The sequence below is a fragment of the Sitophilus oryzae genome, unplaced genomic scaffold, assembly GCF_002938485.1.
Source record: "Sitophilus oryzae breed Bouriz unplaced genomic scaffold, Soryzae_2.0 scaffold_482_pilon_pilon, whole genome shotgun sequence".
Classification (NCBI taxonomy): Eukaryota; Metazoa; Arthropoda; class Insecta; order Coleoptera; family Curculionidae; genus Sitophilus; species Sitophilus oryzae.
In genome coordinates this window covers 891,612-908,977 of record NW_022147065.1, presented here as the reverse complement: position 1 = coordinate 908,977, position 17,366 = coordinate 891,612, and the positions used below count along the sequence as shown (strand labels likewise).

The 17,366-nt window shown below is 32.5% G+C and overlaps 1 protein-coding gene across 1 annotated transcript in view; it reads left to right on the top strand.

The window, feature by feature from the left end:
* The window catches only part of LOC115886323 (laminin subunit alpha-1-like), a 180,805-nt gene extending 164,752 nt beyond the window's left edge, over positions 1 to 16,053 (top strand). Inside the window, exons 19-26 of the mRNA XM_030905417.1 lie at positions 2,029 to 2,191; positions 2,250 to 2,648; positions 4,844 to 5,274; positions 7,110 to 7,422; positions 8,871 to 9,158; positions 9,219 to 9,387; positions 12,452 to 12,805; positions 15,639 to 16,053. Of these exons, the coding sequence (XP_030761277.1) occupies positions 2,029 to 2,191; positions 2,250 to 2,648; positions 4,844 to 5,274; positions 7,110 to 7,422; positions 8,871 to 9,158; positions 9,219 to 9,387; positions 12,452 to 12,805; positions 15,639 to 15,787 (2,266 nt within the window). The 3' untranslated portion in view covers positions 15,788 to 16,053. The remainder of the gene's footprint in view (positions 1 to 2,028; positions 2,192 to 2,249; positions 2,649 to 4,843; positions 5,275 to 7,109; positions 7,423 to 8,870; positions 9,159 to 9,218; positions 9,388 to 12,451; positions 12,806 to 15,638) is intronic.
* Positions 16,054 to 17,366: the final 1,313 nt, after the last annotated feature.

Here is a 17,366-nt window from a genome sequence, read left to right as displayed (position 1 = left end):
CAGTTCATGAGTTCCGCTTTAAGTTGATTTCCACTTGAGAAGCAGAACGGTTCTAGTCCAATTATTGGACTTTTCACTCCTTTTCCAGGTAGATCGTTTGCTTTTTCATTACCTTCTATCCCTTGGTGAGCTGGCAGCCAGAGTAGGAGGACTTTATTTTTTTTGCTTAATTTTTTTAACTCTTCTAGACATTCTTTGGCCAACTTCGAATGGATGGTTACTGGGTTGATCGCTTTTAGTGCTGCTTGATTATCGGATAGGATGACTATTACCTGTTTCCGACAGTTCCTATATAAGATATGTTGTACTCATCCTTCGATAGCGTAGATTTCTACCTGAAGGATGCTGGGATAGGTGCCCATTAGTACGGAGAATTTAGTTTTCGGTCTAAATGCTTCTAACTCTGTCCTTGCTTTGGTTTTGGAAGCATCAGTATACCACGTTATGGTATGGTCTATTTATTTTTTGTGGTAGGCCTGCTGAGTAAACGTTTCTCTCTTCCAATTCTTTTTATTGGTCAATACTACAATGAGGTGTTTCTCAAGGTTGTACATTCTTAGTATGTTATCCACTGGGAGTTGGAGGAATGGAATTTCCCTTTTGAGGATATTCTAAGCTGAACTGAAAAATTATAAGTCTAGGTAGAACAATATATTAATTAATTTATTATATTTTTAACAACAATATTCTTCACACTGCTTCAAACATTTTAAGATAACGAATTAAATGCCAGTTATTTTAAGTTGAATTAAATACTAAGAAAGAGTTTTTTTAATTCATATAAGTTATGATACCTTCATTGTATTTATTAAAATTGTCTTTATTAATTTTTAAATATTAAATTCAATGACGTTTTAAGTTTCCAGTCATGAATTTTATTAATCAAAACTTTATCGCAAAACCACTAACGGAGGACGTTTAGGAATCAAAACTTTGTATTAAAAGCATGTATAATGAATCTGTTCACAGACTATCATAAATATGCGTCATACAAGTATGCCGGTCTGGTACAACTCAAGTAAGGGGGGCAGAATAGATCTATAAGGTCGTGGTGATTAACATTCCCCTCCTATACAATCTACTTACTGCCATTACTCGCTGAGGAGTATTTGCACGCATCAAAAGCATGCATCTCCTTTAAGTTTTCGTGGAAAATATTCTTGTACCTTTTGAGTTGTCCATTCGGCTTCCTCTTACCGTCTACAAGCTCACCGTAAAAAAGAGATTTCGGTAGGCGGTTTTCTTGCATCCTGCATACGTCACCAGCCCATCTTAAGTGGGATTTAGTAATCATAACTTCAGCGCTCTCGCAGCTAGCTTTTTCAAGGACCGATACGTTTGATATATGGTGGTACCATTTGATTCTTAACAGTTGTCTAAAATGTCTCTGTTGCAACTTGTTTAATGCGTTCATGTTCCGACAGTACGGCACCCAGGTTCTGCTTCCATATAACATGGTGGGTATTATTATTGCTCGTTTTACACAAGTTTCGTTTTTGTGCTCAAGTCATGATTGTAGAAAACCCTGTCTTTTAATTTCCAGAATGCTCTTGAAGAATGCTCTTGTACGATCTACAATGCCGGCCTGTTGGCAGCTACATATTTGACAAACTCATATAATAATAATTAATGCATTGTTTTCAATAAATAAAATGATATATGATAACAAATTACAAAAATATATATTTATGAGAGGCAACAGCAGTTTTCTGAAAAATATCTAAACACTGTTTTGGCCTACAAACTAACATTAGAAACTAAATTTAACGATTCAAGTCATAGAGTATATATGGCACTCAAGATACAATTCTGTTGTCATACTTGAATAGCCCACATGTCGACTCACATATTATATGACTCGTATGTATAGGGGTCTATGGACAAGTAAAAATTAAGTCCATACAGGTATATGAAACAATTTGTTAAAATTTAAACAACATTTTTAAAATGTAAGAGTTTTAGTTTCATAAACTACCAGATGATTAACAAGACTTAATGGATCATTAATAGTGTCATATTTTATTACAGAGTAAACGCTCAAGACTTTGATACGGCCAAGTCCTTCTACATCGGTAACGGATATAAAATGCTTGCCATTAACCCAGCTGTTCGACCAGATAAATTCAATTTAAGATTCGATTTTGCTACTTTTGACGAACACAGTCTCATTTATCTCGCTCAGGATACAGAGGTAAAATTTTAAAAAGTATATATTTAAATTTAACTAATAACTCTCAATTTTGCTTCAGAATCCTTGTTCCTTTATTTCCCTCACATTAGACGACGGCTATTTGAAGCTAGATATTCGACATAAGAACGGCCATAGAGTTTCACTAAGGACAGCCGAAAAATACAACGATGGTAGTGATCACTTCGTAGAACTAACAATGATTTTGGTGGACAGGAAGTGGCAGAACTATAACTTGAAAACGGAGAAAGAAACAGAAACCAAAGAGAATATGCTGGCATCTAACGCAGTATTTCGACTGAAGAAATCGCAACACTATGTAGGTGGAATATCACCTACATTAAACAAATCATGCATTGATGTTTCCACTATATCTTTTGTTGGATTATTAAGTGAGGACAGTCAGCTGAGTGATGAGTCGCTATCGACGGGTGTAATAAAGAAATTTGGTACTGGACAGGTGAGAAGAAAATTCTTTTTTAGGGTTGTGTACCTCAGAAGGAAAAAATGGAACCCTTTTAGGATCGCTTTTTTATCAGTCTGTCTGATGCTTGAAATTAAAACGGTATACCCAGCAGGGTTCGGAAAACTACATGTTACTTTTAAAAACTACATAAACTACATTACATGTAGTTAATGTAGTTTATGTAGAGGGTGTAATTTATGTAACCTATGTATGCAACTTTCAAATGTCAAAGGTTTGAGTTGAGGTTATAATAAGTTGAAGCTTTAAAAACACATAATGTATTTAAGAAAACAGGAGAACTGTGGCTTTAAATATAATATTTACATCATATTATCTCTATTACACCTCATACAAAGGAACTTTATTCATAATATCAATACATAGTTTATTAACGTAGTCATTTCATGTAGTTAATGAACGGGAAAAGACGTAGTTTTTGAAGAAAAACTACACGTAGTTAATAATAGTAATCGGTCTTTTCTCGTTCATTAACTACATCAAAACTACGTTAATAAACTACCTATTCATATTATGAATAATTTTGCTTTGTATGAGGAGTCTAAATAATATGATGTTAATTGTTATAGCCATATTTCCACATTTCTTCTGTTTTCTTAATTTTCAAGTTAATTTAATAATAAATTTAATTTTAAATTATTAATTTTCTTAATTTTCATATTTCTTCTGTTTTCTTAAATACATTATGTGTTTTCTAAAGCTTCAACTTATTATAACCTCACCCCAAATCTTTGATATTTGAAAGTTACATACATATGTTACATAATCTACACCCTCTACATAAACTACATTAACTACATATAATGTGGTTTATGTAGTTTTTAAAAGTAATATGTAGTTTTCCGAATCCTGCACAGGTCTCTTGAAGCTGTGAAAAAATCAAACTTCTAAGTTAACGTAAAAGAAAGATACGGCTGTTTATGCCGCAAGAAAACGTATATTTCGACACTTTCAAGGGAATCAAAATTTATAGGATATTTTTTGTTGAACTAGAACTATGAAATTTGGCAAGTAATACTGTCTTCTCCGACGGTGCTGCCACCATTGGAGGTCTCGTAGCAATTATACGAAAAAAAGTTTATATAATTATTCTAAAAGTGTTAGGAACTATAATTTGTGAAAATTCGAAAACAAAAATAATAGTAAATATTTTGATATCTTCAGAAGGTCTAACTTGTATTATAATTTGTTATTCAAGATAATAAAGGTTTTTAGATGAGTTCAACTACGGTAGCGAGCATAGTTCTACGCACCGGTTTTGTTAATAGGGACATAACTTGGGCTATTTCGACCATAACAAAAAATTTTAAAGGTATATAATTATAATTTTAGGAGATATTCATAAAAAATTTAAACACTAGTTCATTAAAAAGAGTATACCATTAATATTGCAAATTATATTTTATCCTCCCATAGTATATGTCTAATGTCTATTTAATTTTTTTATTATATAATGGGCACTTTGTTTACTTACTTGTTTCGTCGAATTGCTTGAATCCATTTTTGCTTTTCATCAAATCGGTGTGTGAAGCTGTAGAGCTATAAATGTTGTTTTGGTAGAGTTGAATATCCGGGAAAATGGAGTTATTGAATGTTATTGCACCCAACAACACCCTAATTACTCCCTCCTTTACGCATTAACATTTTTCGGCAATTTTATTAACATTTGAAATTTTCACAACACAACACGACCCCTAGTTCGGGTTCTTTTTCACTTAATTTTTACCACCCAAAACAGCATTGCATCACACATACCTCGTACCTGAGTGTTTTATTTTTCAATAACTGCACTAGTAAAAAATCAGATACTTAAATATTATGACAAAGTCACGATTGTAATATTATTTCAATGGGATCGACATAAACGGTAACGGGACTGCGTAAAATGCTTTATACCCGGCACTTCGAATTTCTGCCGTATAGAGTGCTGCGGTCGGAATTTTTAAAATAAACTGAAATCCAACAAGCCTATACTTTCGTGACGGATTCTTCTAAATGGTAATAATAAATATGTCGAAATCTACGAAATGAATGCGTCATATGCCTTGAATATATTTTTTTTCTTATTATTTACAACGTAGTCTCGATGTCTTAATGCAAATCGACTGCATAAAACAAAATTGTTATAAATAATAGAATAACAGTCTTTAAATAGATATATATTGTTTTAGTTGGAACTGGAAAAAGCCTGGTTTAATGGAAACGGTTCTTTAATTCTAAATTTCCCTATCACTTCCGCAAAAGGTGATCCAAAGCTCAATAATATCGGATTCACACTTCGTCCGTTGAGCGACACATCGGCTCTTATCGACGTTAATAAAGTGTGCATCATAGCTTTAAAAAATAAGCTTATTCAGATAGATCTGCTCAACGAAGGTCCCTACGAAATCAACAAATCGCTAAACATTAACGACTATAACTGGATATCCATAACTTTGAAAAAAGACAAGATTAACGTTTTAATAAACGGAGAAGAATTTATTGTGCCCAGAAGCAAAACGGAAAGACTTCCTGAACAGAAGACAGTTCAAGTAATATTGGGAGATGCACCAGGTCATAATAAGTTTTCAGGCAGTATCAGAGATCTTCTAGTAAATGATGAGTAAGTTTACCTTTAAATAAAAAGATTAAGGAAGGAGCAGTGGCGGATATAGAGGGGGCGCCCACGGGTCCAAGGCCCTCCCCCTAAAATCTATAAACTGGGTTAAAAATGGCACTCTGAAAAGTATATTCTACGTAACTTTTTATTTGCCTCCCCCCCTAAAATAAATTCCATCCGCCCCTGGGAAGGAGCATATCAAAAAACTTAGGTGAAGCGCGATGGAGACCTAAAATGACAGTCTTAAATTCCGGTTCATCAGTGTCGTTCTAAGTTTATTCAAAACTTGTAAAAATATAATGTAGGGTAGACTCAATAAATTGTTGTTTTATTTTACGTTGTCAATAAATATTAGTATATAGTTACTATTAAAATTTTTATTAAAATATATATTTCCAATTAAAATACATAAGAAATAATAATAATTTAATAAGACAAATATCAGAAGTGCTATTGAATCCCATAAGTCAAATTGATGCCACCAAGCAAAAAACCTCACATTACATTTGCAACATTGCAGTCAATCGATGTATCTAAATTATTTTTAATAAGTAGTAAATAAAAGCGAAAATGTAAGAAAAAATATATAATTAGTTAATTCTAATTGAATTTCATACATGAGGGGTTTAATACACATACGTCATACGTATATTAAACAGATTTGGTCATCGTAGAAGCGTGGTCTGGATTTTAACGTGTAAGACAATGACGGAGACAGTTTAATGAAAAATCAAATGTATTAAAAAGAGAAAAACATTTGGGTTGATACACTTCTTTTATGCTGTATTGCCAGATTTTTATGTCAAAATTTCAAATCGTAAAATTAAGCGTTTACGAAAAATGTTGCATCTCGAGTTGGATCTTTAATTTCCAAAATTAGTTACTCATTTTACTACAGCTGTAATAGATGCTTATTAAGTCTCGGTCTCAGAAGTATGTTGTGTCATTGGCGAAAAAACTACCAACACAATCGTAGTTGTTAGTTTAGTACCGTAGTAACTAAACTCAAAATTGACTACCGTTTGAATTTAGTCCAAATTTTATTGGTTTGATGTATTTTATTTTAAGTCTATGGTTTGATGTCTTGTAGCCCGTGACAGTGCATAGTTTTAGAACGAAACTTACACCTTAAAATACAATTACTAGCTTATTTCTGTGGTTGTTTCTAAAGTGTAACTGCAGATATTTTATACCATGTTACCAAGCAGAAATGAGCAGTATTAAATAGCTTAGATATATTATCTTCTTTATTTTGTTATTTCACGTACAAACCGGCAACACTGTTTGCCGGTTTTTATTTTGTCTCTCTGTCTGTCAATTGGTAGTATATATTTATCTCTGTCGTATGCATTAACATACAGACCACGGAAATAAAGTGACCCGGGCTAGTATAATCACTTACCAGTGAAGGTTATTCGATTATTTCACTCGAATTTTGACAGAGATCTACCGCACGCTACACAATTTACACAATTTTACACGCTACTATTTTACAGTCTTTTTCGATAAATTGCAATAGTGTTCAATGTTAATTTAGTTGTGACAAAATTTCCTCCTAGATTTACTACCTCTAAACAAACCCAATTAGAATAGGTTCAGTAAAGAAAGACAAACAAATCCACAAAATTTCAAATCAAATTCACATATTTTAGTTAAAACGTCAACTGTCAAGGATGGGGACCTATAATGTAAATTCCGTCCACCATGCATGAATCCATGCCATCCACCATTCGTAGATAGTATTATAGTCCTTCCTTAATCTTTTTATTCTAAGAAGTTTATTAAATACATAAAATCATGTAGTTTCATTCATTTCATCATTCATTATTTTTTTTCAGAAAAATTTTATTTAGCTCAGACACAGTAGAATCCTTCCACAATGTAAAACTTGGCAGAGAGGAACAGCTAATAAGTAACAAAATTGTTAAGTATAAAATTAAAGATCTCCCCAGTTCAACTACTGTCAACATAATGCAAAGCACGGAAAGGCGCCCACCACCTTCGGCGTATAATATCGAACCATTCGCTATTAGTCTGGGTGACCAAGCAGAAAGTTATATCCAGGTTCAGAATAACTTCTGGAAACGAGATTTTGTTTTGGAATTTGAGTTCAGAACTTTCGAACCGAATGGAATGATTTTCGTTTCTGCTGTAAGTATGATTTTTCTTTTATATTAAAAATTAGACAATGAATGTATTTTAAGTTAGTATATTTATTTTAATACGTTTCAATCGATATCAATAATTCAGAGATTCAGTACAGACACTATTTTTTTTCTAACAAGACTGCTTTCAAAGCTAATCAGTTATGATCGTCAACTAAAAATGAAGAGATCTCTTTTGAAAATAACCATCAGCGACAAGACAGATTTAAAAGTTCGGACATTCCTAAAGACTTTCAATATAATAATTTAAAAATAAAGTATTCTAAATACCAGTAAAACAACATAAATTTTTCTTTGTGAAGATTAATTTAGCAAAATAAAACACTAATTCACCACAATACACCAAAATATATACTTTACTTTTGCACTTGACGCGCGTTTTTCCTAACCGTGTTAGCATCATCAGCGGATGATTATAACTAAACTAATATCTACAATTGGGCGTCCGGATTGCACAACGACCTTAGTACGTGGCCGCGGGCAGCCCAGTAGGCAAGCGAGACAGCGACGCGACGCGTTGTTTCGCGCCGATTTAACAAAATAAATAATTTTAAACCTGCCGTCATTTCGTTAATAATTATCGTATCGTGTTGATTTTTGCATAGAAATACTCATGAGTCTTTAGCGCTTCCGACAAGCCTAAATAACTAGATTATTTTTTATATTTTCGATTTTTTTACATTGCCCGAGCATATTATAACTTTGAGATAAAAATCTCTATTATAAATTTTAAAACTGAGAGATATGAATACTATCATTTAATTAGTTATACATTTAGTTACAACATATTTAAAATTTAGGTCTATCGGTTTATGCTAGCAGTAATAACGAGGAAAATAAAAAAAAATAAAAAAAATGGTCAATACAACGCTCGCCGTTTTTAACGCACATTCAGCTTGGGTTTTAGTTTTAGCGCTATTTTTACAAAAAATAAATTCTGTACTTTGATCAAATGCCAAGAACATTATCATTGCCGATATCTCCTGGTTATAATGTAGTTCTTTTTTCAAAATATTGCATTGTTTTAGTTAAAAAAACTTGAATTATGCGGCTTTTTTGCGAGAGCTACCGGCGTTGCGCTAATAAAGAGATGGCTATGTACGTAAATCAACACATAAACAGATATTTTGATAAGTTAATTGACCTGACTGCTATGAGTATGGTCAAAATTCCGTCATTTGATTTTGGAATTAAACTATTTTATAACAATATTATTCAACAATTAAAAAGAGAATTTTGCGCTCTAATGTAAATATGTAAAAAATATACAGATTGTACTGACTATTTCTTTATTGTCTGGTATATACAGCTTTCAAACACTTTAAATTATTTATAATATTTACGAGCAAGAGTAAAACAGGATCTATTATTTACTTAACTATGTTTGCTAAAATTTTAAAATAATATTTAAAAAATCCATTCATATTGTTATAGGGAAGTACCAGTCAACCTCACTACAATCTCCTGGAACTTAAAAACGGTCTGGTACAATTTGTTGTGCGGGGAAAAAGGAAAACGATAAAGAATTGGCCAATCACCTTTGTAAAGGAAGTGAATGATGGCGATTGGCATCATATCAAAATCACAAAGAAAAATGGCAAGAAGTTACAAGTATCACTAGATGGGGAATCCAAAAAACCAGTCAGAATACCGAAAACAATAGTAAGAAATGAAATATTCTTTGGCAGTGTTCCAAATGGTTACATTGAAAATAAAGAATTGGTAAAGTATTTATACAATGCGTGATATAATTTTTATATAAATTGGGAAATTTTCTTGTAGAAGGGGAAACTCCGACCATTCAGAGGATGTTTACGAAATTTGCGAATCAATAATGAAACGAAATTAAATCAGAAGAGTGGTAAAGATATCCTTTCTAACAATATTAGACAATGTTTCCCCCGAATAGAGGAAGGAGGCTATTTTGGTGGAGACGCTTATGCAATTTATAGTAAGTATAGTAAATAATAATTATATATCTTTGTCGTAAATTAATTGTTGTTATACTACTCAATGGCTCTTTACTCATACACAGATTTCCTTAACCAATAAACAATATCTTTCAGTATTTAACCATTCATCTGAAGCCGAGAGTATATCTGGCAGATGTTACCATATATATCTTTGCAGGCGTTCGCGTTCGTTACATTCGTCGCAATTTGCACCATTTCTACCTACTCGCGTCTAGTAGCGTTGAAAGAACTACTTTCTTTCACTAACACTTCCACCATTCCAATTGTTTCCACTTTCTGCTTCCTGGATGATTACGAATACATCTACATAGCAACCATAGACTAATCTCGTGTACTAGAGATAGATTGGACCCCTATCGAGAGATAGATCGGAGATCCTTATAAAATATAAAATAATAAATATAGAGTTTTTTACTACATTTTAAGTTTTATTAGATCATTAGAAGTGTAACATCGTCAAAACAAAATATGAATACATTCATTTTAAACACCAACAATAGAGCACATAACGCCTATTTTTTGATTTAACAATTTGTTTTTCTTATGTATAGAATGTAGAATGTTTAGGAGGGGAGTTAATCACCACGACCTTACAGATCTATTATGTGTTCCCCTTTCTTGAGTTATAACGAGTTATAACTCATCATACAATCTCGGGGCTGTAACAAAAGCCAGTATCTGAGATGGCTCCACAGAGGCCAGCTCTCCGTCCTCGACATCAGCCGTACCAAAGTTCATGACATGAATAGTCGTCGTCTCGGCGGCGGCGCACTCAGTGATAAGGTGTTCTGGTGTTTCCCCATTTTCCCCACATAATCTGCATTCGCCATTGTTTCTCAGCTTCAGCCTACTGATGTGTGCGTTAAGGAGACCAGTGTCCTGTTAGAAACCCCATGGACAATCCGAAGATTATTTTTACTTAAATCAAGGAACCCCGATTTTTCTCGGTCGTAAGTTCTGAGGAACTTTTTCGAGTGTCTTAGACCGTTGGAGAACACCCATTCCAGGTTACGGATGGAGTGTTCCAAATTCTTCAGTTCCGCTTTCAGTTGGTTCCCGCTTGGAAAACAGAATGGTTCTGGTCCAGTTAGTGGAGTGTTCGCTCCTTTTCAAATTCAAATTCAAATTCAAATTTCTTTATTAGGCCCCATTAAGTTTTACAGAATAATATTAGTATTAATAAATGTGTGTCTAAAGGGATCGCACCGCGATTAAAAAACCGATACAATGGCACAAAGTGCCAGAGTGGTGCGACCCCAAATACAAAATAGAAATAAATTAAATTATAAAAATAAACAGAATTAAAAAAATTAAAATTATACAAAAAAAAGTGAAAATATAATTTTATCAGGGATGAGCGGAGATAAGCAGAGAGGCATAATGAAACAGTGTAAAAACCGGAACAGCAACCAATGACGGGCATGTCAGAAGAACAAGATCTCACAAATCAGTCGAAGAAATTATAATATTTACGAATTTAGTAAATGATTTTTAATTTGTTTTTTATAATCTGTAAAGGATTGAAATTTAAAGTTATTAGAAATATTATTCCACAAATGTGGCGCTATGAAACTGAAAGATTTTTGGAAGTTAGCTGTTCGGTGTTGAGGAATTTTAAAATAATGCACTTGTCTAGTCGAATGATCATGGTCAACGTAGTGAAACAATGAGAACAAATAAGGAGGCTGCTCTGTAGTTAAAATTCGATAAATGATGTCATTAAATGAAATTGTCGTCTTTTAGTGATGGATAAAATAGATAAATTTTCAAGATGTGGCGTTATATATTCTCTAAAAGGAATGTTAAAAGAAAACCGTAGACACGAGTTTTGAAGTATTTGGATTTTTCTAGAGAATCTAGCGTTTATGGATGTACCATAAACAACATCGCCGTAATCAAATAAAGATAAAATAAGTGTGGCACATAATTGATATTTAGTCTTTCATGGTATATATTTCTTAAGAGACGAAAAATTCTTCAACCGTATATAAGCAGCCTTTAATTTAGTAGTTATATGTGCCTGAAAAGAAAGCTTCGCATCAAAATAGACTCCAAGATTTTTAGTCTCTGTAACAATGGGTATCGCAACATTATCTATATGGATATTCATGTTACCAGCCGTATTTGTAATTTTGTTTATATCACTACCAAATACTATAACACAAGATTTACCTTCATTTAATTTCAAATTATGATCCAGAGCATATTTATTAATTTTATTAAGATCGTCGTTAAAATTTAACTGAAATTGTGCCAAATTATTAGTATCTATTTTGCAATAAATTTGAGAATCATCTGCATATTGCTGCAATTTAGAAAACTGTAATTCCTTATCCATATCAGCTACATATAATATGTACATATTAACATATATGCTTTTCTAGCTAGATCATTTGCTTTTTCATTGCCTTCTATCTCTTGGTGAACCCAGAGTAGGAGGACTTTATTTTCTTTACCTAATTTGTTGAGCTTCTCTGGGCATTCTTTGACCAACTTCGAATTGATGGTTACTGAGTTGATCGCGTTTAGTGCTGCTGGACTATCGGATAGGATGGCAATTTCCTATTTTCGATAGTTCCTATATCTAGGATAAATTGTACGCATCTTTCGATAGCGTAAATTTCTGCCTGAAGGATGCTGGGGTAGGTGCCCATTGGTTCGGAGTATTTAGTTTCGGCCTAAATACTCCTATCCCTGTCCCTACTTTGGTTTTGGAAGCATCAGTATACCACGTTATGGTATTGTCTTTTACATGCTGAGCAAGCGTTTCTTCCTTCCAATGCTTTTTATTACTGAATACTACAGTGGGATGTTTCTCAACGTTGTAAATTCTTGGTATGTCATCCACTGGGATTTGGAGAAGTGGAATTTTCTTTTTGAGGATGTTCCAAGCCCCTGACCTGAAAATTCTCCGAGTACTGTTTTTGTCAATGACGTATGAAAATGTATGAGACCGAGCCTTTTAGTCTTTTTTCTTCTTTTTAATGTATAAAAATAACGTTTTCATTTGAATATATATTTTTTATTTTTTTTTAATTATAGAAAGAGGTTTCCGCATCGACAAGCAACTGGAACTAAATTTCGAATTCCGTACAACCGAACTAAACGGAATTTTATTAACTATTTCTGAAGCAGACGACTACCCCGCGCTTTATGTAGAGCTTCATGACGGTTCTGTTATCATGACTGTCAATTTGGGAAATGGCATCGAAACGAGTGTCACCAATGGGCTGGTTTCGGACCTGTGCAATAATATGTGGCACCAAGTGACGGCCCTATATTCAAGTTCGGACTTGACAGTTATCGTTGATGGCGTCATAAAGAGCTGGGTTCTGAGTGACGCTTATTCAATCGTGGAGGAGATGGTGGCGCCCCTATACATTGGAGGACTACCAGGTGAGTGGGATTTTCTAGAGTTTATTTTGAATTGGAAAAAAATATGATTATTAAAAGAATATAATTAGAATTAGAATCAAACTTTTTAGAATTCGTTAAGAAAGTACAGGTTCACCGAAAATGCTTTGTATTAGGTTGTCTATTTATGATCTTTTCTGTATTATTTAAAAATATTTTTACAGATATACAGAGTGATTCAAATACCTACTACATCTTTAAATTAAATGGAATGATATCTTTATCATATATTTTTTCATTTTTCTTTTCTGTAGAATATTCCTTCAAAAAGCAAATTATAGGGTTTTTAATTAAGTTTTATTACTTATTGGAAAAATGTCACAGGAATTGGTATAAAGTATTTTTTAGTGGAACTCCCTGTATATTAGAAGTGTCTTCCGTAGTACATTTTTTTCTGATTTCAAAAATTTATCACTCATACTTTTCTTGCTAATATAATTTTATTTAAATTTTATATAAGTGTAAAAATAGAATACAGGGTGGTCCGAATTGTATTCAAACTTCGGCAGCATATTTTTAAGATAAAAATAAGTTCGAATAAATGTATGTCACAAAATGATGCGTTCCGAAGATACAGGGTGTAGAAGTGTTAGTTTTATTTCGATTTTATCCAAATAATTTCTGAACTAATGTCGATATTATTTGGGATGAAATTTGGTGTCTGAGTGTTTTTTGACATGAGAAATTTGATGTCGATGTCAATATGACACCTACTTGTAGGGGGCGCCACCTACATATTTTATAACTGGTTTGAAGAGTAATAACTTTTCGTCTGTACCTGTATAAAAGTACTATGTGAAAAAATATACATTTCCACCGTTTTTTACTTCAAAAAACCCCTTGGTAAAAATCGCTTCCAGTGACGTTCTCTAAATTTTTGTAATATAAGTTAAATAATGTTAAAAATAGTATCAATACATGTCATCAAAATAAACATGTTGACTAGATAGTTATTTGCATGAAACAATATTTTTTTCTACAAAAAATTATAATTAAACAGTTGCTGTTGAACCTTTAGCACAAAAACATTTCAAATTTATGATTTCAGTCTAATGACCATCTAGTCAAGATCTTTAATTTTTCTCAATGATTACATGTATTAGTTATTTCGATTCCATATATCGCGAGAACCATTACTCGTAGCGGTTTTCTCCAAGAGACCTTTGTGATAAATCGTTATTAGACTGAATTAATAAATTTGAAATGTTTTTGTGCCAAAAGTTCAACAGAAACTGTTTTATCAAATTTTATGATTAATCTAGAAAAATAAAAAGTTCCCAAATTTCTCATTTCGGGCAAATAACTACCTACTTAACATGTTTATTTTTTGTCAATAATGATATGTATTGACGATTTCCATTCTAAATATCTTGAGAACGGTTGCCCGTAGCGATTTTTACCAAGAGACATTTTTTTACGTAAAAAGTCACGGAAATGTTTATTTTCTCACTCAGTAGTTTTATACAGGTACGGACAAAAAGTTATTACTCTTCAAACCGTTTAGAAAATATGTAGGTGACCTCTCTACATGTAGGAGTCATGTATTGACATCAAAATCAAATTTCTCATGTCAAAAAATTTCCAGACACCAATTTTCATCCATATACTGATGTTACTTCAGAAATGAATTGGAAAAAATCGAAATAAAATTGAAACTTCTACACCCTGTATCTCCGAAACTAAGCATTTTAGGACATATATTTATAGGAAATTTTTTACTTATTTTTATCTGCAGAACATGCTGCCGAAGTTTCCGGTATACAGTTCGGACCACCCTGTAAAAAATTAACTCTATGGTCTATAACCTTAACTACCTTAAAACCACCAATAAACATAATTAACAGCGCTTTCAGATGGAGCGGACCGTCCACGAGCAAGTACCATGTGTTTATATGAACAACATCCAGACGGAGCATACGCGACCCATGTTAAATTTTTCTCATAGTAATTTCTCATTTAACTCATGGTACTTGCAGAGGTACTTGCCCGAAGTCGCCGCGCTGCGGTCCGCGCGGACGTTCCGCTCCATCTGACAGCGCTGTTACATTCAAGTATTTTTTGTTTAATTTCGATAAAACCTATAAAAAATGGCTTATGTGCTATATTTTTAAAATCAGAAAGAAATGTTCTACCTAATACACTTTTAATGTGTCAATGAAAATAATGTCGATGAAAATAAAATTATAAACGAAATCTAGTAACATTTTTAAAAGTCCAACGACCTAAAGAACACAAGAAAATCAGCGCCCAAAGACAAACTTACTCTGCAGACAAAAATAAGTAAAAATGCTTTTTTCGGGTTATACAGGGTGTAGCAGGTTCAATTTTATTTCGATTTTTTTAAATAATTTTTGAAGTAACGTCGATATTTGGATGAAAATTGGCGTTTGGGAGCTTTTTAACATGAGAAATTTGATTTCGATGTTAAATGACTCGTGTAGCCTACATATTTTTAAGTGGTTTGAAGAGTAACAACTTTTCGTCCGTACCTGTATAAAACTATTGAGTCAAAAATATACATTTCTGTCGTTTTTTACGCAAAAAGGTCTCTTAGTAAACACCGCTACGAGTAGTGATTCTCGAGATTTACAGTAATTTCTCCGGTGAAACAGAAGTGATTTATGTCATATACTATATCATACCAAATATCGTTTTTTATCTAAAAGAAATAAGAAAGTTATAGGGGTGAGCCACTTTTGACTAACATCCGGTATAGCCAAATTATTAATTTATCTAAAACTATCTCTACAAATAGTAAATACGGGTGTATTACTTATCTGAATATTAAATTAATATTGGAAAATATTTTTTACAGATCTCTCCGAAAATGCCGATTTAATAAGAACCAGACAAAACTTCAAGGGATGTATTAAAAATTTAAAAGTACAAGGCGCGAAGACAGAATGGACAGATATGGAAGAGTTGCACAATATTCTCCTTAATTCCTGCCCTGTTGTGTCATGATCACAACATCAACGATTTTATGGTGCCATTTTTATAACAGAATATTTTCATATTTAAAAAAATATCCAAATATTTGTGAAACGAGAAGTATTAGTTTACCATAAGTATAAGGTACAATTTTATAATAGTCAATAAAGAAACCACTGCCATTTTTAAATGTAAATACTTTATTTTGTATATATTTATTTATATAAAAAAAAAGTTTTCTAACGATATCAATCACACATGTGCCTATGTTACATCCTAGTTCTGTAAATATAGATATTTATGTAAATAAATCTACTTGTCTATTTATGATTTTCTATTAGTAAATATTTGAAATCAAATCAACAGTGTTTTTAATTTTAAGAAAAATCAAACCCTCACATTCAACACCAAAAAGTCATTATCCTAGATTCGATTAACTTTAATCGTAACATAAATCCTTAGATTAAAAATAAAAACATAAATCTAATAAGATCAAAAATGCACCTTCACCATATTGTCAAGATTTTGGCATTAGACCTTTTTGGCATTACATACCAGAAACCTGTCGTGGGAGTTAGAGTTTTGGTTCCCACCTTAACGACAAGCATAACAATTTTTTTTCTTTTCTCTTTTTTCGATTTTCGAAAATTGAAAATATAGCAGGTCAGGGAAGAATTTTGTATTAGGTAATAAAAGTATTATATTACTTAAAATTCCGATTACAATCATAATACCTTAACATGACAATCTCCATTATCGTTCGCTTGCCTTAATTTTTGATGTCAAGATAAATCTGAAATTTTAAAATAATGAATCATAGAATTTGTATTATTACTGATTAACTGTCAAAAAATCGTTTTTCTGCTGCAAATAATTTGAAAACAACCTGCAATTTGGCAACATCGACGATGTGCGCTTGCGTTTGTTCTTAAGTAAGAATTACTTAATAGGCCAGTAAACGTAGCTGACTAGGTCGAAAAAAATAGTAACCAACCAATCTCAACGGGAATATGTAGGTGTCTAGCCCTAGCAGCCAATTATTAAGCTTGACCAATCAGGTTGGTTAGCGTGATTATTTGGAGGGTGTTAATTCATTTGTGTTTGTCAAAAACTCTAACGTGATTGGTTGGGCTTAATAGTTGCCTGCTAGGGCTAGACACAAGTGGTAATGATCTCCTATTTAACCATTCAAAAGTCCCATTCGATTCCAGGGGGGGAAGTTTGAAAAAAACCGCCGTCATCTTGGATTTTTTCGTTTTTTTCAAATTTCTTCGTTTGCATAACTTTTTTCGAAAAAATATGTTTAAAATAGCCAGATATCCTTGAGCCAGAGATATAGCTTGGGCAGTAATATATTGCTTTAAAAGATAATTTAATCCTGACTGAAACAAGTAAAAAATGTGCCTGTCGATACTGAAAAAAGATGACGATCTTTGTCAATACCTCAACGTGAAAATGCTAACAAAGATGATTTATTTCTATTCTAAATTTAATTCTCTACAAAAAACATATCTTTAGTTTTTTTCGAAAAAAAAAATTCAAACGGAGATATTTGAAAAAAACGAAAAAATCCAAGATGGCGGCGGTTTTTTTCAAACTTCCCCCACTGGGA